We start from the raw sequence: 23,801 nt of genomic DNA, 5'->3' as shown, positions 1-23,801 counted from the left end.
CTGCTTGATTCTCTCTTTCTAAGCAGCATTGGGACAGGCTGCCCAGGGAGGTTGTGCAGTCACCAACCCTGGGGAGCTTGGAGAAAGCTGTGGAAAAGGCACTTTTGAGCAGGGCATAGTGGAGTTGGTTAGACTCAGCCCTAGAAGTCTTTTCCAGCCAAAAGGATTCTCTGAGCCCCAGATTGCTGTCTCCTTTGCAAGCAGTGAGGTTAACGATGCAAACGACTCCACGCAGCGCTCGCAGCTTTAATTGCTCCTTCCCCTCCTGCCAGAGAAGCTAAACCACCTCTAGTAACTGCAGGCACTACATCCTCCCTCCTCCCTGCCACATAACAACCTCTCCCCCCCCCACTCTTAGCAAGTGCTCCCAGGGTTACCTAATGCTCATCACAGCCGTGGTAAGGGGAAGGGAACACGTTCATTTAGCACTAATTACACTGATTAACTTCCCCAGCCGCTGAGTTCAAGAGCTACAGAGTGCCTCAGGTTACAAAGGATGGCAGAAGGAAGAAGATCTATGGGATTAAGCTGCAGACTCACCGGTCCTCTCCTCCTGGGGCCTCCATGGAGCTGCTCTTTCACTGCCTTGTGGAAATCATAGGATCAGGCAGGTTGGAAGAGAGCTCCAAGCTCAGCCAGCACAACCTAGCACCCAGCCCATGCCAATCAATCAGACCGTGGCACTAAGTGCCCCAGCCAGGCTTGGCTTCAACACCTCCAGGCTGGATGATCTCTAGAGGTTCCTTCCAACACTACCATGCTGAGATTGGGTAAATCTCTCTTTTCTTCCACAGTGTCTATGTTGAATGGACTGAAGTATGTTTGGCATCAGCTGCTGGAGGCACTGGATGAAGCAAACTTGAATCCAGCATGTCTGCAGAGCAGTAAGTCCAGGGTGAGCTGTTGTAGGTGTAAGGATGATGCTTAGGGATGAGATAATTTGCCCTTGTGCAAGCAGGAAGAGTAAATTAGAGGTGCAGAGGCCACGAGTTTTAGTAGAGGAATTGTAATTTACACCAGCTCAGGGGGAGCATTTAGCTTAATTAAGCTCAGGCTTTGTCTTTGCTGGCAGCTAAGCTTTATAACAAGGAGCACTGCTCCTGGCAGACCTGAGAGGCTTCAAACAGACCTTCAGATGCAGCTTTTCCTCTGGTTTGAGAAACCTCAGAGCTTGAGCAGGACTTTATGACCTTGCTCTTGACTCCTGGGCTGTAAACCCTCCCATGAAATGAACACCAAAGTCCTAACTCCCAGAGGTTTTAAAGGTCTCCAACAGAAAAAGGTTCACCTGGGTTAAGTTGTGCCAGGGCAGGTTCAGGCTGGCTGTGAGGACGAAGTTGTTGGCAGAGAGAGTGATTGGCATTGGAATGGGCTGCCCAGGGAGGTGGTGGAGTGGCTGTGCCTGGAGGTGTAGAAGCCAAGCCTGGCTGGGGCACTTAGTGCCATGGTCTGGTTGGTTGGGCAGGGCTGGGTGCTAGGTTGTGCTGGCTGAGCTTGGAATTCTCTTCCAACCTGCTTGATTCTGTGATTCTATGGCTGTGGGGGGCAGGACATCAGAGCAGAAGGCTTTCAGGTGTTATTAAATTGCATTAAAGCTCCTTTTTTTATGGGCAGTTAACTTCAAGCACCACTCCCCCAACCCCACCACCTCCTTCCACGAGGAGCAAACTTTACAGGCCATATCTCCAGCAATTCCACTGACAGCTTTTGAGCTGTGAGAGCATTAATAAACTGCAACAGGAATCCACTGTGCAGTAAAGCTCTAAGCAATTATGTTTTAAATGTAGGCAGCTTAATGAAACCTGCAGCCTAATGAGGATTTAAACCAGGCCATTGCTCCACAGAGAAATCTCTTCCCTGTCCCTTGCTCATCCTGCACCCAGGGGTCTCCAGAGAACTTTTCTGCTTCTTGATGCTCAGGTAAAAGCTTTTTGGTTGTGTAGAAGTGGTTTTGGGGGTAGTGTTTGATAAATGTGTGTCCAGTTGATGTCACCTTGAGGGCACAACACAAAGTTCTGCAGCAGCTGCTGAGCAGGGAGATGTCCAGCAGCATGGCACTGGAAAACTGGAGTGGGAGGGTTTTGTTTCAGTCCTAGAATCGTGGGGTTGGAGGGGACCTTTGTGATTATCAAGTCCAACCACTTGCTTGGAGCTCACAGCCTCACCACTGCCACTAAACCACAACCTTCTGCAGCACATCCACAGGGTCTCTTAGTCATAGAATCACAGAATCAAGCAGGTTGGAAGAGAGCTCCAAGCTCAGCCAGCCCAACCTAGCACCCAGCCCTGCCCAACCAACCACGCCATGGCACTAAGTGCCCCAGCCAGGCTTGGCTGCAACACCTCCAGCCACAGCCACTCCACCACCTCCCTGGGCAGCCCATTCCAATGCCAATCACTCTCTCTGACAACAACTTCCTAACAACATCCAGCCTAGACCTGCCCTGGCACAACATGAGGCTGGGTCCCCTTCTTCTGTTGCTGGTTGCCTGGGAGAAGAGCCCAACCCCAGGGATAGTGACTCCACTGCCTCCCTGGGCAGCCTGTTCCAGTGCCTGAGAACCATTTCAGGGAAGGAACTGCTCCTAATATCCAACCTGAGCTTCCTCTTCCACAACTCGAGGCTGTCTCCTCTTCTCCTGTTACTTGTTACATGTGAGAAGAGGCCAACCCCCACCTGGCTCCAGCTTCTCTTCAGGGAGTTGTAGGGAGCAGTGAGGGCTCCTCTCAGCCTCCTCTTCTCCAGGCTGAACACCCCCAGCTCCCTCAGCTGCTCTTCCTCAGCCCTGTTCTCCAGATCCTTCCCCAGCTTTGTTACCCTTCTCTGGACCTGCTCCAGCCTCTCAATGTCCTTCTTGGAGTGAGTGCCCCAGAGCTGAACCCAATGCTCAAGCTGTGGCCTCCCCAGTGCCCAGCACAGAAGGACAATCCCATCCCTAGACCTGCTGTCCACACTTCCTGATCCAAGCCAGGACACCGTTGACCATCTTGGCCACCAGAGCACACAGTGCTGGCTCACCTTCAGCTGCCTGTCAGTCAGCACCCAGAGGTCCTTCTCCCCTGAGCATCTCCCTGTAGCATTGGTTGGGGTCGTGGTAGAGTTTCCCTCCGATGCCAGGCAGCACATTCTCAGCACAGCTGAAGCAGTGGAGGGCTAAGTGATGTGCTGATGAAGAGGAGGTGGATGCAAACCCCAGGTAATGACCCACAGAGGCTCGCTGTGCCCTGACTGCTCCCCAAAACGATGCCTTTGAGTGTATCCCCCCTTTCTCTTGCTTTTTGCTTTGCTGGAGTGCTCTGAACCCCTTTTCTCCTGCATGAAGCAGCCTGGAGGGTCACAATGCTAACAAGCAAACTTGTACAGTCCTCCTCCAGCTCCTCAGCAAGGAAAGGACAAAATCATTAACCATCTGTGTGTGGGGAACGAAGCGGCACAGGCTGGCAGGCAGCCAGCGAGCAGGCTGCAGGGTGCTGCAGGAAGGGGGGGGATGGAGAGGGGGATGATGCTGTCCTGGGCACAACAGAACATCGACAAAAGGACTCGAGGGCAGGTAGAAGGACCATTTGTCCCCTTAAGTACAGGCATTGTCGCGTCTGTGACAGCCTGCGGTGCGAGTGCAGCCCAGACAGCAACCCTGTGCTGGGCTGCAGCAAGAGCAGTGTGGGCAGCAGGGCAAGGGAGGGGATTCTGCCCCTTTGCTCTGCTCTGCTCAGCCCCCACCTGGAGCACTGAGTGCAGTTCTGGAGCCCTCAGCACAAGCAGGACATGGAAGTGTTGGAGCCAGTCCAGAGAAGGCCACCAAGATGCTGAGAGGTCTGCAGCAGCTCTGCTCTGAGGTCAGGCTGAGAGAGTTGGGGCTGTGCAGCCTGGAGAAGAGAAGGCTTGGAGGAGCCCTTGGAGTGGCCTTCCAGGATCTGAAGGGGGCTCCAGGAAGGCTGAGCAGGGACTATTGACAAGGGCTTGGAATGCCAGGAGGAGGAGGAATGGGTTTGAAGTGGCCGAGGGGAGATTGAAACTGGATGTTGGGAAAGAAATTCTGGACAGCGAGGGTGGTGAGAGACTGGCACAGGTTGAGGGTGGTGAGAGACTGGCACAGATTGAGGGTGCTAAGACCCTGGCACAGGTTGCCCAGGGAGGTTGTGGAGCACAGAAGCACAGAATGTGATCAAAGATCACATTCTGTGCTTCTGTGCTCCACAACCTCCCTGGAGGTGTTCAGGACCAGGCTGGATGAATCCTTAAGCAACCTGTTCTAGTGGGAGATGTCCCTGCCTATGGCACAGGGAGGTTGGAACTGGCTGAGCTTTGAGATCCAACCTAAACCATTCTGTGATCCCCCCGAGCCACTCTGGATATCAAAGCTGCTATCTGAGCTAATGCTCTGGCAGGGGGATTGGACCAGATGATCTTTCAAGGTCCCTTCCAGCCCCTGACATTCTGTGGGATGAAGTTCAGAGAAGATGCTGTGACAAGGAGGGAGATTCAGACTGGAGAGAAGGAAGAGTTTTCTTACCCTGAGGATGGTGAAACCCTGGCCCAGGTTGCTCAGAGAGGTGGAACAGTGCCAGGCCAGGTAGTTTCAGGCTCTGAGCAACCTGCTCTAGTTGCAGATGTCCCTGCTGACTGCAGGGGGGGTTGGACTGGATGACCTTTAAAGGTCCCTTCCAACACAAACTGTTCTGTGACTCTATAAGGAGGGTCTGGTGATCAGCAAGCCACGCAGCAGCGTTAGGCACCAGATGTGCCAGGAGGGGCCAGATGTGCCAGGCAATTTTAGCCCTTGCTTCGAGCAAAGCAATGTCAGGCATTGAGATGTGGCCACGCAGCAGCAAACTGGGTTTGCAGAGTGCTGCAGGTGTGTTTGTGCCCATCTCAGATTGCTTTGCAAGGCAGCCTGGCAGAGCTGTGCACAGAGAGCTCAGCTTGGAGACTTTATTGCCCTTCTCTTAGTGGCTGGCTGCAGCATCCTGGAAGGTGGAGGCTGCAGCAGCAGCCTGGAAGGTGGAGGCAGCAGCAGCCTGGAAGGTGGAGGCTGCAGCAGCCTGGAAGGTGGAGGCTGCAGCAGCAGCAGCCTGGAAGGTGGAGGCAGCAGCAGCCTGGAAGGTGGAGGCTGCAGCAGCAGCCTGGAAGGTGGAAGCTGCAGCAGCAGCATCCTGGAAGGTGGAGGCTGCAGCAGCATCCTGGAAGGTGGAGGCTGCAGCAGCAGCATCCTGGAAGGTGGAGGCTGCAGCAGCAGCATCCTGGAAGGTGGAGGCTGCAGCAGCAGCAGCCTGGAAGGTGGAGGCTGCAGCAGCAGCAGCCTGGAAGGTGGAGGCTGCAGCAGCAGCAGCCTGGAAGGTGGAGGCTGCAGCAGCAGCAGCCTGGAAGGTGGAGGCTGCAGCAGCAGCAGCCTGGAAGGTGGAGGCTGCAGCAGCAGCCTGGAAGGTGGAAGCTGCAGCAGCAGCCTGGTAGGTGGAGGCTTCCATCTGCCAGCTCAATGTGGATATCATGAAAGCCCCATGAATATCTCAGCCTTTATCTCTGTGTTGATGAATCCTCAGATCCAAGCTGGCCTGGTTTGTAATTCCAGGTTGCTTGCAGTGCAGTTTTCCCCCTGACAATCTCAGCTGCCTTTGATTTCTCTGAGCAGTCTGTCACTCTTTTGATACCTAATGAATAGCAGCATCTATTTTACCCTCATTATACAGCTTGTTAGATGATGTTGAGCCCTTTTAGGTCCTTTCTTCTCCACATCTTAATGGCTGTGCTCCCTCCTGTAAGCTTTTAATGACTTCTATTGCTTCTCAGTGGACTTTTCAGGTCTGCCACCCACGTTTGGAGCGGAGGTGTCTGACTCACTGCACTGTGTGCCAGACACCAGGGCAGGCTAAAGAATAGCAGTTGGATGTGCTCAGCCCTGTTTTGTCTTCCTCTGCATACACAACCAATATTTCATTGTGGGCACTCTTTGAGCTCTCTCTCTCTCGTGGTTTGATCCTCCTCTGGGGAAGAGGAGGTTAAGGGCAGACCTCATTGCTCTCTGCAAGTTCCTGAAAGGAGGTTGCAGTGAGGTGGGGGATTGGTTTCTTCTCCCTAATATCAGGTGACAGAAGAAGAGGCAACAGCCTGGAACTGTGCCAATGGAGGGCTAGGTTGGAGATGAGGGGAAATGTCATTGCTGCACGAGTGGTCAGGAGTTGGCACAGGCTGCCCAGGGAGGTGGTGGAGACCTCATCCCGGGAGGTGCTCAATGAACCTGTGGTCACTGCACTTGGGGACAGGGTTTAATGGCTGTGGTGTGAGCTAGACTGAGCCTAGCTGGGAGAGGAACTAGATGATAGGCTGTGAAAAGGAAGCAGTGGTGATGTCTGCTTCACTCATAGGCTTGCTGAGATGGATAAAAGCAAGAGCACAAATAGTTTGAGCCTAGCTGGGATATTTTAATGAGAGGAATTGGATGATAGGCTGTGAAAAGGAAGCAGTGGTGATGTCTGCTTCACTCATAGGCTTGCTGAGGTGGATAAAAGCAGGAACACAAATACAGATGACAGAGTTGCTCTCTGGCTGCCTCCCTTCTCTCCCTAACTTGCTCTCTGTGTGACTAATCCTTCTGCTTCCTCACCTCCACTGGCTGATTCTCCAAACTCACCTTGAGCGTAAGGCAAAGTCTGGGGTAAGGCAGAGGAGTGGAAGGGAGGTGGAAGGGTGGTTGGGAGCCCCTCCTGGGGTCTCAGGTTTCTGGGAGGGCTGTTGTGTTTCTGCATTACTTCTCAACTGGTTCCTTCCTGTCTGTAGCTGTAGCTACTCTAAATATCTGCTTGCATATGGTGCTAAGCTGTAAATATAAAGCTCCAGGCTTTAATTCCCAGCTGCTGAGTCTAGGCTGGGTGATTTCCTTAAGTGTGGAGGGGGGTGGGTGACACCCAAACCATCACATGGTGGCCTTAGGTTGGAAGTTGGACTTGGGTGATCTTTGAATTGGAATTGGATGATCTCTTAGTTGGAGAAGCCTTCTGTGGCTCTGCTTACATTGGTCCATCACTGGCAGAGATGCATTCAAAGACCTTTGTGCTCCATGGGTAGGTGGCTGTGTGTGCTTCAAAACTATGGTGAGGTGAAGCATGGCCTGGTTTCTTTGGAAGGCCAGGCCAGGCAGCTGATGCTCCCCATGATGAGCCTCCCTGCCTCATGGTCTGGCACAGATGTGCTTGTGAAGAGCTTTCTAATTCACCCTTATTATGCTCTGTGTGTGATTTAATGAAAGAATGTTGGCTGAAAGCCCCTTTCTGTCCTGTAATTGAGCTCTTAATCTTATCTGAAAAGCAGAGCACAATCCCTTCAGAAAGGGGGTTTGAGTAGCAGCCTATTTGCATTTCCTGCACAGTGATGTCACTCACAGCAGCTCTTGCTCCTTAGTTGGGAGCAGACAATAAGCAGAGACCTTTTTGGAGTCAAAAAGACATCAATGATGCCATATGGAGCATGTTGGAGAAGCAAAGCACCTCACTTCCCAACAGAGCAAGGAGCAAGAGCTTTCCTGATGCTGCAAACTAAGGAGGGAGCTTTCCTCTGGTGAGCACCAGAGGTTTCATGCAGCTTGATGCTCAGCAAATGGGGCATGGAGATGACAGCTGTCAGCAGGAGGAGTGACTCTGGGCAGGTAGAAGTTGGCAGGAGGTGAAAGTGGAAACTTCAAAACAACTGGGTGCTGAAAAGCCTGAGGAGGGCAATGTGTGAAAATGCCTCCTTCATCAGAGACCCTCAAAAAGCAGCTTTAAAGAGCCACCAAACTGTCCTGCTTTTGAACTGGGAGCCAGGAGGTTCCAGCTGAACAGGAGGAGAAACTTCTGCCCATGAGGGAGCAAAGCCTTGGGGCAGGCTGCCCAGAGAGGTTGTGGAGTCTCCTTCTCTGGAGAGCTTCCAACCCCCTCTGGCCACTGTGCTCCTGGGCAATCTGTTGTGGGTGCCCTGCTTTAGCAGGGTGGGGTTGGACTGGGTGCCCTCCAGAGGTCCCTTCCAACCCCTCACCATGCTGGGAACCTGATCATAGAATCAAGCAGGTTGGAAGAGAGCTCCAAGCTCAGCCAGCACAACCTAGCACCCAGCCCTGCCCAACCAACCAGACCATGGCACTAAGTGCCCCAGCCAGGCTTGGCTTCAACACCTCCAGCCACGGCCACTCCACCACCTCCCTGGGCAGCCCATTCCAATGCCAATCACTCTCTCTGACAACTTCCTCCTAACATCCAGCCTAGACTTGTCCTGGCACAGCTTGAGGCTGTGTCCCCTTCTTCTAGTGCTGGGTGCCTGGCAGCAGAGCCCAACCCCACCTGGCTACAGCCTCCAGGGGAAGGCTTCATCTTTTTTCATCTGTCCCACTCTCCAGCTGAGTGCATTCCGCCCCAGGGACCAAAGCAGTGGAGATGAAAGGTTTTGTGTTCTCCTAAAAGCCAGCAGAGCCAATCACAGAATGTGATCTTGATCCCATTCTGTGCTTCTGTGCTCCACAACCTCCCTGGGCAACCTGTGCCAGTCTCTCACCACCCTCAACCTGTGCCAGTGTCTCACCACCCTCACTGTCCAGGACTTCTTCCCGACATCCAGTTTCAGTCTCCCCTCTGCCACTTCAAACTCATTCCTCCTCCTCCTGGCATTACAAGCCCTTCTGTAACCCCCTTCAGATCCTGGAAGGCCACTTCAAGGTCTCCTCCAAGCCTTCTCTTCTCCAGGCTGCACAGCCCAAACTCTCTCAGCCTGTGCTCAGAGCAGAGCTGCTGCAGCCCTCTGAGCATCTTTGTGTCCTCCTCTGGACTGGCTCCAACACTTCCATGTCCTTCTTGCTGGGGGCTCCAGAGCTGCACCCAACACTTCAGCACCATGTCTTGTTTTATCTTGCCCTGTGCAGCAGATGTCTCCATTCCCAGCAGCATTGCTTTCTCAGGCGCTGCTCCTTGCTCTGCCTCCTTGCACCGATGCACACCTTTCAGGAGACTCATCTACTGCATCCTCTGCATCCCTCCTACTATGCTTCCCTTTGTGCTAATCCACTCACCCTGGAGCACCTCCATTACTGGATTAATAGGCGCTATCAGCTCAGCCTTTGATGTGAGGAGCAGTGGATTTGTGTAGTGGACACCTCCACTTAAACTGCTGCAGATAAAAGATCAATTCCAGCTTTCCTGGAGGAGAAATTAAGGCCAAAAAACCTCACAACCTTTTCCTGTGCGAGAGTGCAGGAGGCTGAAGAAGGGGAAGGTGGAGATGGGGTTGCCTCCTGAGAGGAGTGGATTTGTCACTTGAGCACATCAGCCAGAGTGCTCTTGCACCTCTTCAGCAGCCAAGCACCTTAATAAGGTCATTGAGTAGGCAGGGCTGGGGTGGGAGTTGTTCATGCTGCTGCTCGTTGTGACATCTCTCCACACAAGAGCCCTTTTGCTGGGGCCAGCTCCATGCAGCAGGGCTTGGAGAGGCTGCTGGGCATGGACAGATTCTGTGCCTGATTTTACACCATGCTGCTCTGAGGCTGCTCGATGCTGTCCTCCATTCCCTTGGCATCCCTTAGTGAGACCTTCCTGTGGCCTTCCAGCATCTGAAAGGGGCTACAAAAAAGCTGGGGAGGGACTTTTGAGGCTGTGAGGGAGTGCCAGGACTGGGGGGGAATGGAGCAAAGCTGGAGGTGGGGAGAGTCAGTCTGGAGGTGAAGAGGAAGTTGTTGAGCAGGAGAGTGGTGAGAGGCTGGAATGGGTTGCCCAGGGAGGTGGTTGAGGCCCCATGGCTGGAGGTGTTTGAGGCCAGGCTGGCTGAGGCTGTGTGCAGCCTGCTCTAGGGTAGGGTGTCCCTGGGCATGGCAGGGGGTTGGAACTGGCTGCTCCTTGTGGTCCCTTCCAACCCTGACTGATTATATGATCATCCTGCCACAGGCTTGATGCTTGCCTGGTGGCATCAGTGTGGCTTGCACTGTGGGTCTGTTTCACTCAAAGCTGTGGTAGGTTGTGGGGATGAGGTTGCCCAGGTTGGTGTTGGAGTCACCATCCCTCGGTGTCTTTAGAAGCCATGTGGATGTGTGGTGTCTGGGGTTGTGGTTTAGTAGTGGACTTGCTAGGGTTAATGATTGGTCTTGATGGTCTTGAAGGTCTTTTCCAACCTAGATGATTCTATGACTCTCTGACTTTGAATTATTCAGCAGCACTGAGGGCTCAATGAGGACATCATCAGTGGCTGTTTTATGCAAGGTGAAAGTGGAGGATTTCATGAGCTCTGGCAGAGAATGATTGGCATTGGAATGGGCTGTCCAGGGAGGTGGTGGAGTCACTGTCCTTGGAAGTATTCAGGACAAGCTTGGATGGGGCACTTAGTGCCATGGTCTGGTTGATTGGGCAGGGATGGGTGCTAGGTTGGGCTGGATGAGCTTGGAGGTATTTTCCAACCTGCTTGATTCTACGACTGGGGGCTGCTGCAGAGGCTCTGATCCAGAATACACCACCTGTGCTCTGGAGAGGGACAGGATGTCCCTTATGGCACCTTGATTCGACTTGGCACAGCTTCCCATCCAGAATCAGCTCAGATCCCATCCCCTCCTGGAGCAAGGACCTGCTCTTTGTGCTTTCTGCCAGTAACAAGATGTAATCAGGGGGAAAACCCCCACAAGTAAGCAATGCTGAGGGCAAGAACTCCATGAGGGATATGGAACTGCTTGAGAGTGTCCAGGCAGAGCCACAAAGTTGCTGAAGGGGATGGAACAGCTCTGTTAGGAGGAGAGCCTGAGGGAGCTGGGGCTGTGCTGCTGGGAGAGGAGGAGCTGAGAGGTGACCTCAGCAATGGTTATCAATGTGTGCAGCTGAGTGGCAGGAGGCTGGAGCCAGGCTCTGCTGGGTGATGCCCAGTGCCAGGCCAAGGGGCACTGGGTGGAAGCTGAGCCATAGGAAGTTTCATGTAAACAAGAGGAGGAATTTTTTGCCTGTGAGGGTGCCAGAGCCCTGGCACAGGCTGCCCAGGGAGGGTGTGGAGATCTCCTCTCTGGAGCTGTTCAAGACCTGCCTGGATGCGTTCCTGTGTGATCTGCTCTAGGAGATCCTGCTCTGGCAGCAGGGTTGGACTGGCTGAGCTTTGGCAGTCCCTTCCAGCCCCTGCCATGATTCTCTGTGGCAGGCATGCTGTGGGAGGACCTGGCAGCAGCAGCCTCCTCCTGCTCCTGGGCGCTCACACAGCCCATGCCAGCCGCTGAGCCCTTTCTGGAGCCGCTGCCGTGCTCCTGGTTGCGTTTAATTAATTAGCAGCAGGTTGAGACTCTGGAATCAGAATTGTGCTGGTGGAGGAACACGAGACAAGATGTTCTCTTGGTGCTGGAGCTCTTCTAAGGGTACCCAGGGCTCCCTTTGCCAAGGTAACGGGGGGGGGGGGGGGGGGGGGTGATGACTCACAAGATGTGCAGACAGCGTCTGGTGGTGCAGCGCTGGCTCCACTAAGGCTGAGCACATGGGTTTGGGGCTTTCAGTCAGGGACCTCATCTCCCTGCAGCCCCTTTCCATCCAGGAATGGAGGGGGAAATGGTGGTAATTCCCTAGGAAGATAGTGCCCAGAGGTGATGTGCTGAGATGGATTTGCCACATCAGCCTCTTCTCGCAGTCCTTTGCTCCCCTTGCAGGTGATACTCTGCCATGTGGTCCCTTTTCTGCTCCTTCGTTGGTTGCACTCTGGAAGCTTGGCCCTAAAAAGTGGGTTTTTTTTTTGGAGGGGGTAGAGGTTGCTCTTTGTACTTGCACTCTACAGGACAGAAGTCTCTTAGAGCTTTAGGTGGGGGTTGTTGCTATCTGAAGCTTTGAGGCTTTGTCTCCTTCTGTGGCTTGGCAGATGCTGTAAGGTAGCACAACTCTGTGAGGAGAGGATGAGGGAGCTGGGGGGGTGCAGCCTGCAGCAGAGGAGGCTGAGGGCAGAGCTCATTGCTGTCTGCAGCTGCCTGCAGGGAGGCTGTAGCCAGGTGGGGTTGGGCTCTGCTGCCAGGCACCCAGGGGCAGGATAAGAGGACACAGCCTGAAGCTGTGCCAGGGCTGGATGTTGTTAAGAAGTTCTTCACAGCAAGAGGCTGGGAAAGCATTTCCCAACCTGTGCTAAGTAGGACTTGTGTGCAGCAGTCTGGCTGGCTGCTGCCCTAGGATTGCTGCTTTTCTCCCCATTTGAGCTCGTTTCCAGCTGATTAGGAAAGAGACACGTCTGTAATTAAATTGCAGCTAATTGCAGCCTCCAGCCTGGCTTACATTTCGCTGTTCCATGTGGTGAGGCAGAGGTGGGACTCGTACTCACTTCATTAGAGATGCAAAGTGCCACCAGGTGGTCGCTCTCTGGTACACACAGTGAGTTGTGCTGCAGGGTTTGTCATGGATGGCCACAAAACCCTGACCCAGATCCATCCTAATGACTCCATCAGCCCAACTTGCCATCCCAGGCGGGACTGCTGACCTGGGGCAGTGCTAAATACCTGTGTCTCTTTGTCCTCTTTGGAGCTTGGCTGTGTAGCCCTGCAGTGGTGGGGGGTGAGATGCCAGGGAGTGTAGTGGCAGGATGAGGGGTGATGATTTTAAGCTGAAAGAGGGAGATTCAGGCTGGAGAGAAGAAAGAAATGTTTGACAATGTGGGTGGGGAGAGCTTGGCCCAGGCTGCCCAGAGAGGTGGGAGCTGCACCACTGCAGCTCAGGTTGGTTGTGAGCAACCTACTCTGGTTGTAGATGTCCCTACTGGCTGCAGGGGGGTGAAAGATCCCAAACCATTCCATGGTCCTGTAGAGCACATCCAGGTAAGCTGCCAAGTTTGTCTATATGGCCTTTAAAGTTCCCAACCCAAACCATCCCATGGCCCTGTAGAACACATCCAGGGAAGCTGACAAGTTTATATGGCCCTGGCACCACTGTAGCTCAGGTTGTTTGTGGCTGTGAGCAACCTACTCTGGCTGCAGATGGCCCTACTGGCTGCAGGGGGTTTAAAGATCCCAAACCATTCCATGGTCCCTGTAGAGCATCTCCAGATCAGCTGACAAGCTCCTGTTGGTCCTTAGGTGCAATTAAATCTCAATCTCTGCAGGTACAGCTGGGAGGTGACACCAAGTGGGGGCCACAGTGTGGGGTCTGTGCTAACCACACATGGCAAATTCAACTGGTGCAGTGAAGCTTCCTTTCAAGGTTCAGATCCTGGGCTTTGATCTGATGCTTGGGGCCAAACTCTCACCTGGGAGTCTGAAATCTCTTGCTGATGGAGGATGAAAGGACCCTGGACGTGTGCAGCTTGAATCATAAAATGGCCTGGGTTGGAAGGGACCTCCAAAGGTCATCCAGTCCAAGCCTCTCTGCGGTCAGCAGGGGCAGCCTCGACTAGATCAGGTTGCCCAGAGCCTTGTCAAGCCTCTCTGCAGTCAGCAGGGGCAGCCTCGACTAGATCAGGTAGCCCAGAGCCTTGTCAAGCCTCTCTGCAGTCAGCAGGGGCAGACCTGACTAGATCAGGTTGCCCAGAGCCCTGTCCAGCCTCACCTGGAATACCTCTAGGAGTGGGGCTCCAACCATCTCCCCAGGCAACCTGTTGCAGTGTTCCACTCCCCTCACGGCAGAGAAAGTGCCATGTTGTGGCACTGGGGGCCAGAGTGTGGGCTTTGTTTCTCAAGGAGCCAGCAGAGGCTGCTTGCTGAAAGCAGCAGCAGCTCCTTCTACAGCCCAGAGCCAGGCAGCTGCCAGGGATTTTGTATTCAGAGCCAGGGAGGGAGCTCTAATCAGGGTTTGCTAATCTCCATGAAGTCAAACCCTTGGGATTCACTTCAGCCCCAGTGTTTTCCTGGAGTGATTCAACACAAACCCTCTGTGTTCACACACAGCCACTTGACTTCTCTCTTGTTTGAGGAGACCACAGTTTGTCTTCCTCTCGGGGGCCCTGCCATCCTTCCTCTCCTGGGGTTTACCCTCCCACCCCCAGGACTATTCATCTGGTGGTGCTTTGCCTGCTGTTGGTTCTCCAAAGGGAAGCAAAGGATGCTTGTCCCAGCAAGCCCACTTGGCCAGAGGGTTTTATTTGAACCAAGTCCTGCATAAAACCAAGCTCCAATCTCACCTCCTTTGCCCAGGGGGGGGCCTTGAGGCCCCATCCTTGGAGGTGTTTAGGGCCAGGATGGATGGGGCTCTGGGCAGCTTGATCTAGGGTGGAGTGTCCCTGCCCATGGCAGGGAGATTGGAACTGGCTGATCCTTGTGGTCCCTCTCAGCCCTGACTGATTGTATGATTCTCTGTGTCTCTATTATTCCCCCCTCCTGGTCATTGCTCTTCCATTCCTTCCTCCAACAGAGGTCTCATTCCTCAGGGGACATCACTCAAAATGCCACCAAGCACAGACATGGCTCTGACACATCCAGGAGGAGAGAGCCTTTCCAGCCTCTGGTACTCCTGCCATGGTGCCTGCTGTGGGCTGTTTGCTTCCTCCTCCACAGCTGTCAGGAAGGGCATTGTTTGACAGGGGAAACCAGACTCAGCTGCCTACAGCAGTGTTCCTGCCCACACAGCCCTTGCTCATCAAGTGGGGCTGAGGAGATTCCCACCATCACTGCCCATCTGCCTACTGGCTCCTGGTGCTGCTTTTCTGCTCCTTCCTGCTCTGATCTATCCCAGACAGATCTCCAGCTAGCACCTGCTTTTCCCTAGGCTGGCAGATGTCCTCTTGGAGCAGCAAATGCTGCAAAGGAGGGATGCAGGCATTTCCTTACCCTGTCGAGATGATCTGAGGTCCTTTTTCAACATCTCACCCAACATCTGAAGTCTTTCTTTCTTCAAGCAACCTTCAGAGCTGCTTTTGGCTAAAAGAAAGTAAAAATCATAGAATGAAGCAGGTTGGAAGAGAGCTCCAAGCTCAGCCAGCACAACCTAGCACCCAGCCCTGCCCAACCAACCAGACCATGGCACTAAGTGCCCCAGCCAGGCTTGGCTTCAACACCTCCAGGCACAGCCACTCCACCACCTCCCTGGGCAGCCCATTCCAATGCCAATCACTCTCTCTGACAACAACTTCCTAACAACATCCAACCTGAACCTCCCCTGGCACAACTTGAGGCTGTGTCCCCTTGTTCTGTTGCTGGCTGCCTGGCAGCAGAGCCCAACCCCACCTGGCTACAGCCTCCCTGCAGGCAGCTGCAGGCAGCTATGAGCTCTGCCCTGAGCCTCCTCTGCTGCAGGCTGCACCCCCCCAGCTCCCTCAGCCTCTCCTCACAGGGCTGTGCTCCAGGCCCCTCCCCAGCCTTGCTGCCCTTCTCCAAACACCTTCCAGCACCTCAGCATCTCTCTTGAACTGAGGAGCCCAGACCTGGACACAGCACTCCAGGGGTGGCCTGAGCAGTGCTGAGCACAGGGGCAGAAGAACCTCCCTTGTCCTGCTGCCCACACTGCTCCTGAGCCAGCCCAGGATGCCATTGGCTCTGCTGCCCACCTGGGCACTGCTGCCTCCTCTTCAGCTCCTCTCTGCCAGCACCCCCAGCTCCCTCTCTGCCTGGCTGCTCTCAGCCACTCTGGCCCCAGCCTGTAGCGCTGCTTGGGGTTGTTGTGGCCAAAGTGTAGAACCCTGCCCTTGGCCTTGTTCAATCTCATCCCACTGGCTTTGAAAAGGAGTAGAACTTGCTGCTGGGCTGTCCCCTGAGAGCAAGTGCAACCTCTTTCTCTTTCTGTCTTATTCCTCCCTGGCCAGGAGGCTGAAGGCATTTCCACTCTCCTCCTCACCTCCTTAGTTCAAAAAAGAAACCAAAGCCCCCAAAAGATGTTTCCATCTAAGCCAGGAGCACACAACTCAGCTGCCTCTAAGCCTCTCTCTCTCTTCCTGTGTCAGGGAGAAAAGAATTCACCCAGCCCTGGTGCCTGACTCACTGGCTGTGTGAGCATGAATTAACCAGGAATGTTCCAGAATTATGCCTGAATAATTCATGAACCTGAATTAATCATGCATTTTTTTTTCCTCCCTCCATGAATTATTCATGAATAACTCATGGAAATGCAAGGTTTATTCATGCTCCAAAAAACCCAAGCCTCTTCCCCCCCCCCCCCCCCCCCCCCTTTCCTCTTCTCTTTCCTGCTCTCTCCCTCTAAGAAACAGAACTGAAACAAGCTAAGGAAGGAGGTGATAGGGGGGTGGGGAGGGGGAAAAACCCCAACCCAACATATGCATATGGAAAAAGAGCAGGAATAATAAGGCTGAAGCAGAACAAGCAGGACAAAAAAGAAAGCAAAAGGTCTTTTTCCCACCCCCCCCCCTCTTTTTTTCCCTTCCTTTTTTTTCCTCCCCTCCCCTTTCTTTCCTTCTTTTGCAGTGGGGGACGGCAGGTGGGAAGCTTTCTAAAGCAGACAAAGGAGACCTGGCAAGGAACTGTGGTGAAGGGACAAGCCCAAGGTAAAGAAGTGTCTGATCACCTCCTCTCCTGGAGCAGGCAGCTGGATAGACAGGAGACATTTTGCACGACTCTACACCTGGAGCTGTGCTCCCCAGGCAAGGACTGAGCTGTGTTGCTATCCAGGACTGTGATTTATTTCTCTCTTTCTCTTTCTTTTCCTCTCTTTCCTTTCCCTTCTCCCCGTGTTTGTGCATTGATGGAGCTGTGTGGTGCTGGTTAAGGTGAAGGAGCAAGGGGGAAGTGGGGCAGGAGGGAGCAGCTGCAGCATCTCTGAAGATCAATGTTTGTTCTAAGAGAGGGGGGAAGCCTCTGGAGAGCTTTGTGGGGTTGTTTTGCTGTTTGTGACACGGAGCTTTGGAAAACAGGGTTGTGGGGCTGGGGGGGAGAGGTCTCAGCTGTGTGTTTAGCCCAGTTTGGTGGTCTGCAGCCTCCCCTGGGCTCAGGAGGGGACTGAGGGCAGGTGTCTGTAAAGCAGCCAGCAGCAGAGAAGGGACTGTGTGGAGCCAGGCTGGAGCCACAGGGTTACTCTGGAGATAAAAACAAAGCCCAGAGCCTGTTGTGGCCAGGAGAAAAGGGTTGAAGGGAGCTTGGTGGGAGGCTGTGTCAGTAGGGCAGGCTGGCAGGTTTGGGGGAAGTTGTGGCTCCTCCAAGGAGATGGTCATTGTTTGGGGGGGAGGAAGGGGAGGGCAGAGTTCTCCAGGGTGAATTGAACCTCCCAAGGGAGAGAAATGACCCCCAGGCTTGGCTTTAATGCAAGGGATGGGGGGAGGCAAAAGAAGAGCCTGCAATAAATTGGGTGGTGGCTGCCTTTCCTGACAGCTTGTCCCTGCTCCAGCTCTCCCCTCCCTGCCCCAGCTCCCTCCCATTGGCTTTGGACACTGTGGCTGCTTGCCCCATGCTGCCCAGCATAAGAGTTCAACCCCAAACCCCTTCTGCCAAATCCTGCTGCAGAGCAGAGCAGGCTGCTCTGGGGTGATGCTCTGCCAGGGCCCTTAGGAGCTCTGGCAAGTGGTCTCTGCATGGTTTTGTCTCCATCTGTGATGTGTTGGTTGATATCTGGAATGAAACCCTCCCCAAGCCCACCAGCCCCTGGCTCTCAAGGAGGTTTGGGAAGTCACCACTGGCCTGGTTGGTGTTTTGATTGCTGAGCACTTCCACCTCTCCAGGGATTTAAACCTGCAGCAAGAAGGGGAAGAGAAACAGGAGAGCTCAGTGGGCAGAGCTGTGGCTCAGGACACAGGAGATGAGCTCCTTGCAGCATTGCTGCCTTGGATGTGCCTTTCATTGCTCTGTGCCTCAGTTTCCCCCTGTATGGAGCAGGCATTTCTCTGTCCTTTGATGTTTACTGGAGAAAAGAGCTGTGCAGGCAGAGGGCAGAGCTCATTTCCTTGGGTGCTCCTGGGTCTTGTTGAGTCTTTCCTGCTTTGAGATGGCACAAATCATTTGCCTGGGCTCCAGCAAATTGCTGTAGACCTGCTGAAGTCACTCGAGCTGTGGCTGGCACTGCTTCAGCAGGGAAGTTGGAGTGGATGATCTCCAGAGGTCCCTTCCAAGCCCTGCCATTCTGTGAGTCTGTGAGCTGCTTCACAGGGGCAGAGGAACCAGCCTGCCTCTGCCTGCTCTTCTGCTCACCCAGAGCTCCTCCTGCCCAACCCCAGGTGTCCAAATTTGAAGAGCTGCAGCTCTTCAAATCAAGCACATGAAGTTGTGCCCAGCTCAGCCTCCCAAGTCCCAGGACAACCTCCCAGGGGAGGAGTTTAGGATGAGGCAAGCACAGAAAGGAGAAACAACTGATAGAAAAAGCAAAGGGAGAAGTGGTTTCTATCTGCAGGTTTCACCACCTCAGGGAGAGCATCATTTGCTCACCCTCCTGGCCATGGCAGAGCACAAAACTGTGTCATGATCACAAAATCAACCAGGTTGGAAAAGACTTTTGAGATCATTGAGTCCAACCTACCACCTTCTAATGAATTAACCCTTGGCACTAAGTGCCTCATCCAGTCTTAAACACCTCCAGGCATGCTGACTCTACCACCTCCCTGGGCAGCTCATTTCAATGCCAATCACTCTCTCTGACAACAGCTTCCTCCTGACAGCCTGAACCTACCCTGGCACAGCTTGAGGCTGTGTCCCCTTCTTCTGGTTCTGGGTGCCTGGCAGCAGAGCCCAACCCCACCTGGCTACAGCCTCCCTGCAGGCAGCTGCAGGCAGCAATGAGCTCTGCCCTGAGCCTCCTCTGCTGCAGGCTGCACACCCCCAGCTCCCTCAGCCTCTCCTCACAGGGCTCTGCTCCAGGACCCTCCCCAGCCTTGCTGCCCTTCTCCAAACACCTTCCAGCACCTCAACAGCTCTCTTGAACTGAGGAGCCCAGACCTGGACACAGCACTCCAGGGGTGGCCTGAGCAGTGCTGAGCAGTGTGGGCAGAAGAACCTCCCTTGTCCTGCTGCCCACACTGCTCCTGAGCCAGCCCAGGATGCCATTGGCTCTGCTGCCCACCTGGGCACTGCTGCCTCCTCTTCAGCTCCTCTCTCCCAGCACCCCCAGCTCCCTCTCTGTCTGGCTGCTCTCAGCCACTCTATCCCCAGCCTGCAGTGCTGCTTGGGGTTGTTGTAGCCAAAGTGTAGAACCCTGCACTTGGCTTTGTTCAGTCTCATCCCCTTGGCCTCTGCCCACCCATGCAGCCTGGCCAGGTCCCTCTGCAGGGCTCTCCTACTTCATCTCCTCTCTACCAGATGATGCTCTCCTCCCAGCAGGTGGACAGCCCCCATGTCAGCCAAGCTCTACGTCCTCATCAGCTGGCCTGATGGCAGCAGGGTGATCAACATGGAGAACATCAAGGAGCCACGCAAGCCCTTCCACCTCTACACGGTGGGTGAGCAGGTGCTGGCTCGCTGTCCTGGCTTCAGTGGGCTCTACTGGGGCATGGTGGAAGGCATAAGTGGTGAGTTGGCACCCCTCTGTCCTGAGATTTTGTGGTGGGTTAAAGAATTAGCAGTTAGAATCAGTGGGAAGTGTCCCTGCCTATGGCAGGGGATTGGGACTGGATGACCTTTGAAGTCCCTTCCAACCTAAGCCATTCTATGATTCTGAAGCTTACTTGTTAGCTGTGTCTGAATGTCAGGGGCTAGAAGGGACTGCCAAAGCTCAGCCAGTCAACCCCCCTGCCAGAGCAGATCACACAGGAACACACCCAGGCAGGTCTTAAATAGCTCCAGAGAGGGAGACTCCACAACCCCCCTGGGCAGCCTGTGCCAGGGCTCTGGCACCCTCACAGGCAAAAAATTCCTCCTCCTGTTTAAATGGAACTTCCTCTGCCTCAGCTTCCACCCAGTGCCCCTTGGCCTGGCACTGGGCATCACCCAGCAGAGCCTGGCTCCAGCCTCCTGCCACTCAGCTGCACACATTGATAACCACTGCTGAGGTCACCTCTCAGTCTCCTTCTCTCCCAGCAACACAGCCCCAGCTCCCTCAGGCTCTCCTCCTAACAGAGCTGTTCCATTCCCTTCCTTGTCTGTGTGGCTCTGTGCTGGACTCTCTCAAGCAGTTCTATGTCCCTCTTGAACTGGGGAGCCCAGAACTGGACACAGTACTCCAGATGTGGCCTCAGCAGGGCAGAGCAGAGGGAAAGAGGAGCCTCTCTTGACCTACTAACCACAGCCCTTCTAATCCACCCTGGAATGGCCTTGGCCCTGGTCTTTAATGACATCAGAGTGGAGCAAAGGAGAAGTGAATAGATCCAACTCTTAGGAGTGAAGAAGGCAAAGGAGGGACAAATTGATTGCATTTTGGCTTTTAGCAAACCAGTGAATGAAACAGACTCTGCTGTTATTTCCTTGTTGCAACCAATGATCTGATTCCTCTCATTAGAATATTCCAGTTAGCCTCCAAGCAGCACAGCTTTGCAGTTTGAGGTTGCTCAGGAGTGAGTGAGTTCAGCGCTAAGAAGTCCTCTCTTCCTACAGAGCATAAAGATGTCCTAGAGAAGAAGCTGCTGGAAGGCAGACAGCTCCTGGAGAAGTTAAGTGAGTAGAGTGGCTTGGAGGTGGCATCTTTCAACCTCCAATGGGCTTTGGGACTGGGAGGATCCTGAAGGTGCTGTAGTCCTGGCGGAGATATCACGGTCAGGGTAGGAAGCAGTGATGGGAGGTGGGAGGGACATGGCCTTGATGGACATCCTGGGTGTCCACCTTGCTTTCAGAAGAAGAACCAACTGTCCACAGCATGATGCCCCCCCAGCCAAAAAAATCCAGGAAGACCTTCCCAAAATGGAGCCCAGGGAATGCATCCAGGAGATTCCACGGCGACAAGGCTTACCCTGCCAAGCCGCTGCTGAGGGCAGCAGAGACCAACCTGTCCCACGACACCAGCAGCTCCTCCAGCATCAAGGAGAGATGTGGCACAGCCAGCAGCTCGCTGGCAGGACCCCCTCACCCAGCCAGTGCCTTCACACCTCCATCCACATTTCTCGCTGTGGCCATGCCAGGGATGTCCCAAGGTGAAGAGGACAGAGCTGGTCCAGCTGCTAGAGGTAATTCAGGCTGTAAGGTAGGATGCTGCCATTTAGCCCTCATCCCCAATGGCAGGGTGGGGTGGGCACCCAGCAGACCTCTGCTTTGCTCCAGGGCTGGGTGTATTTTCTTCTAGAGCTGCAAAGGTTAGAGAATGATTTTTTTTGGTGCTTTCCACTCAGAAGATCCCTTCCAGAAGGGCTGTCTAAAGGGAGGTGGCAATATGATGGCACCTGGTGGCTGCTCTATGGCACACCAGCTCTTCTCCTGTGAGCCAGCAGTGCTATCCCCCACATGCTAGAACCCAATCTAGCCTGCCTGAAAATTGGAAAGACCCAAAGCTTTGGATCTCACTTAGCCAAACCTCCTCAGATTTGCCTCTTTCCTTGCTTTCCCAGCCTCTACTTCACATGTTAAACACATAAACCCACATCTACCTGCTGGTTAACAGTGGTGTCCAGAAGCAGGTTGGTTTTCTTTGCCTTGCCCACTGTGTCTTCTGTGATGGGAGCAGAAGAAGCCCCTGAGATCCCACCTTTTGCTACTAGCAAACTCCCTGCTCTTCAGTCCTGGAAAGCAAAGGATGAAGAAGGTGTTGCAATTGAGCACTTAGATAACCTGCTCTGGAGACAAAGGGTCCAGGACCTTTCCAACAACTGTTTCTTATCTCTGTCTTTAGATTATGTTGTCCTGCCAATGAAGAGGAAGTCAGATGGCATCTTGTCCCAGTGCCAGCAGCACATCTGTCTGAACAGGTAGTACTTGAAGGCATGGTGAAGGGTGGAGGTCATGTGGAGGAGGGTGAGGATGGGCTCTTTGCAGTGGAGGTCATGTGGAGGAGGGTGAGGATGGGCTCTTTGCAGTGGAGGTCATGTGGAGGAGGGTGAGGATGGGCTCTTTGCAGTGGAGGTCATGTGGAAGAGGGTGAGGATGGGCTCTTTGCAGTGGAATCATGTGGAGGAGGGTGAGGATGGGCTCCTTGCAGTGGAGGTCATGTGGAGGAGGGTGAGGATGGGCTCTTTGCAGTGGAGTCATGTGGAGGAGGGTGAGGATGGGCTCTTTGTAGTGGAGTCATGTGGAGGAGGGTGAGGATGGGCTCTTTGCAGTGGAGTCATGTAGAGGAGGGTGAGGATGGGCTCTTTGCAGTGGAGTCATGTGGAAGAGGGTGAGGATGGGCTCTTTGCAGTGGAGGTCAGTGATAGGACAAAGATAGTTTAAAGACTTGATGATGCACTTAGTGCCATGGTGTAGTTGATTGGCCAGGGCTGGGTGCTAGGTTGGACTGGATGATCTTGGAGGTCTCTTACAACATGCTTGATTCTATGACAAGGGGACAACTAAGGCAAAATAGAACCCAGGACATTGCACTTGAACATAAGGAGAAACTTCTTTGCTGTGAGGGTGCTGGAGTCTTGGAGCAGGCTGCCCAGAGAGGTTGTGGAGTCTCCCTCCCTGGAGACTTTCAAAACCCACCTGGCTGTTGTGATCCTGGGCAGCTGCTGTGGGTACCCAGCTTTAGAGGGGGATTGGAACTGGATGATCTCCAGAGGTCCCTTCCAACCCTCACCATTCTATGGCTCTATGAAGCTTTCTGAGGCATCACTTCTGAGCTTGCTTCTTTCTTCCAGCTGTGAAGAGCAAAAGCTGAGTGCTCTGCAAGACACAGATGACCTTGAGAGGGTTGAGAAAAGTCCTGGTCCTGGTGAAATGGAAAGGTAATTAAACAAAGGAGGCTCCTGTTCCTAGCTGTATTTTCCTCCTGACTACAAGAGGCAGCAGCAAGACCACAGCTGGGTGACAAAATGGTGCAAATTTAGATGCAAGAGCTGCTGAATCTCGAGGTAATTAGAGTGATTGGCATTGGAATGGGCTGCCCAGGGAGGGGGTGGAGTGGCCGTGGCTGGAGGTGTTGAAGCCAAGCCTGGCTGGGGCACTTAGTGCCATGATCTGGTTGGTTGGGCAGGGCTGGGTGCCAGGTTGGGCTGGATGAGCTTGGAGCTCTCTTCCATCCTGGTTGATTCTGTGATATGATTCCAGGGCAGTGCTGTCTGTGCTCCCAGGGGGCATGGCTTTGCTGCTGGGTTGGCTGTGCTCCATCCTTCATCAGCTGCCAGTCCAGGCCACACTGCCTTCTTACCTTCACACCTGTGCTTTGACTCTTTCAGGGCAGAGAAGATGGAGCAGCTGGAAAAGATGGTGTTGAACCTCCAAAAGGATGTCCTCTCTCTGAAGAAGAAGGTCCAGAGGCTGGAATCCCTGTCCTTCCAGGAGGAGCCTCACGGGCAGCCTTGTGAGGTGGTGGAGCTGTTCAATGGCTACACCAAGGAACAGCTGAGGGAGACCATTCGCTTTGACCAGAAGATCAGCACTGCCTGCAAGACACTGCTCTACAAGCTCTTCACATCTGACTACATCCAGAGCCACTCCATCACAGGGAGGAGGGGCAACACCTTCCGAGAGGCCAAGCCCATGATGGATGAACGCTGCATCAAAATCATCAGGGTGCTGCTGAAGCAGAAGTTTGGAGATCACCTCAGTGACACTGTGATCACAGAGAAGATCCAAAACGTGCAGAAAGCCCTCAGGCAGAAGTTTAAGGCAGAGTGTCTCTGATGCAGGATTGGGTGAAGGGACTTGGTGGCTCTTCCTACTGTGCTCATTGATGTGTCTGAGCATCCCTGCTGGGGAAAAAAAGATGAGGCCAATCTGTTGCTGTTCAGATGATTGCTTCTCAAGGAGCCAACTTGAGTGAACTATGTGTGTGGAATGTAACAAACCCTTCAGAGAATCAGAGGATGGTTTAGGTTGGAAGGGACCTCCAAGTTCAGCCAGTTCCAAGCCCCTGCCATAGGCAGGGACACCTCCCATTAGACCCAGGTTGCTCAAGGACTCATCCAACCTGGTCCTGAA

The 23,801-nt window shown here is 53.8% G+C and overlaps 1 protein-coding gene across 4 annotated transcripts; it reads left to right on the top strand.

Annotated features, from left to right (window-relative positions):
- Nucleotides 1–838: 838 nt before the first annotated feature.
- Nucleotides 839–23,598, top strand: LOC135188186 (uncharacterized). 4 transcript variants are annotated; one of them, XM_064167477.1, is made up of 9 exons: nucleotides 839–884; nucleotides 1,788–1,920; nucleotides 16,302–16,477; nucleotides 19,137–19,324; nucleotides 20,346–20,405; nucleotides 20,582–20,911; nucleotides 21,571–21,646; nucleotides 22,520–22,606; nucleotides 23,057–23,598. In XM_064167477.1, the coding sequence occupies exons 4-9, from the start codon at nucleotides 19,150–19,152 to the stop codon at nucleotides 23,502–23,504; spliced, it is 1,176 nt and encodes a 391-aa protein (XP_064023547.1). In that variant the 5' UTR covers nucleotides 839–884; nucleotides 1,788–1,920; nucleotides 16,302–16,477; nucleotides 19,137–19,149; the 3' UTR covers nucleotides 23,505–23,598. The 4 variants fall into 4 exon arrangements, with proteins under 4 accessions (XP_064023547.1, XP_064023548.1, XP_064023545.1 ...); XM_064167478.1 differs by having other exon boundaries at nucleotides 19,134–19,324; nucleotides 20,585–20,911; XM_064167475.1 differs by having other exon boundaries at nucleotides 19,134–19,324.
- Nucleotides 23,599–23,801: the final 203 nt, after the last annotated feature.

The sequence above is a fragment of the Pogoniulus pusillus genome, chromosome 29, assembly GCF_015220805.1.
Source record: "Pogoniulus pusillus isolate bPogPus1 chromosome 29, bPogPus1.pri, whole genome shotgun sequence".
Lineage (NCBI taxonomy): Eukaryota > Metazoa > Chordata > Aves > Piciformes > Lybiidae > Pogoniulus > Pogoniulus pusillus.
Note: the sequence above shows the minus strand (reverse complement) of the source record. Positions and strands in the feature narration are given on the sequence as shown.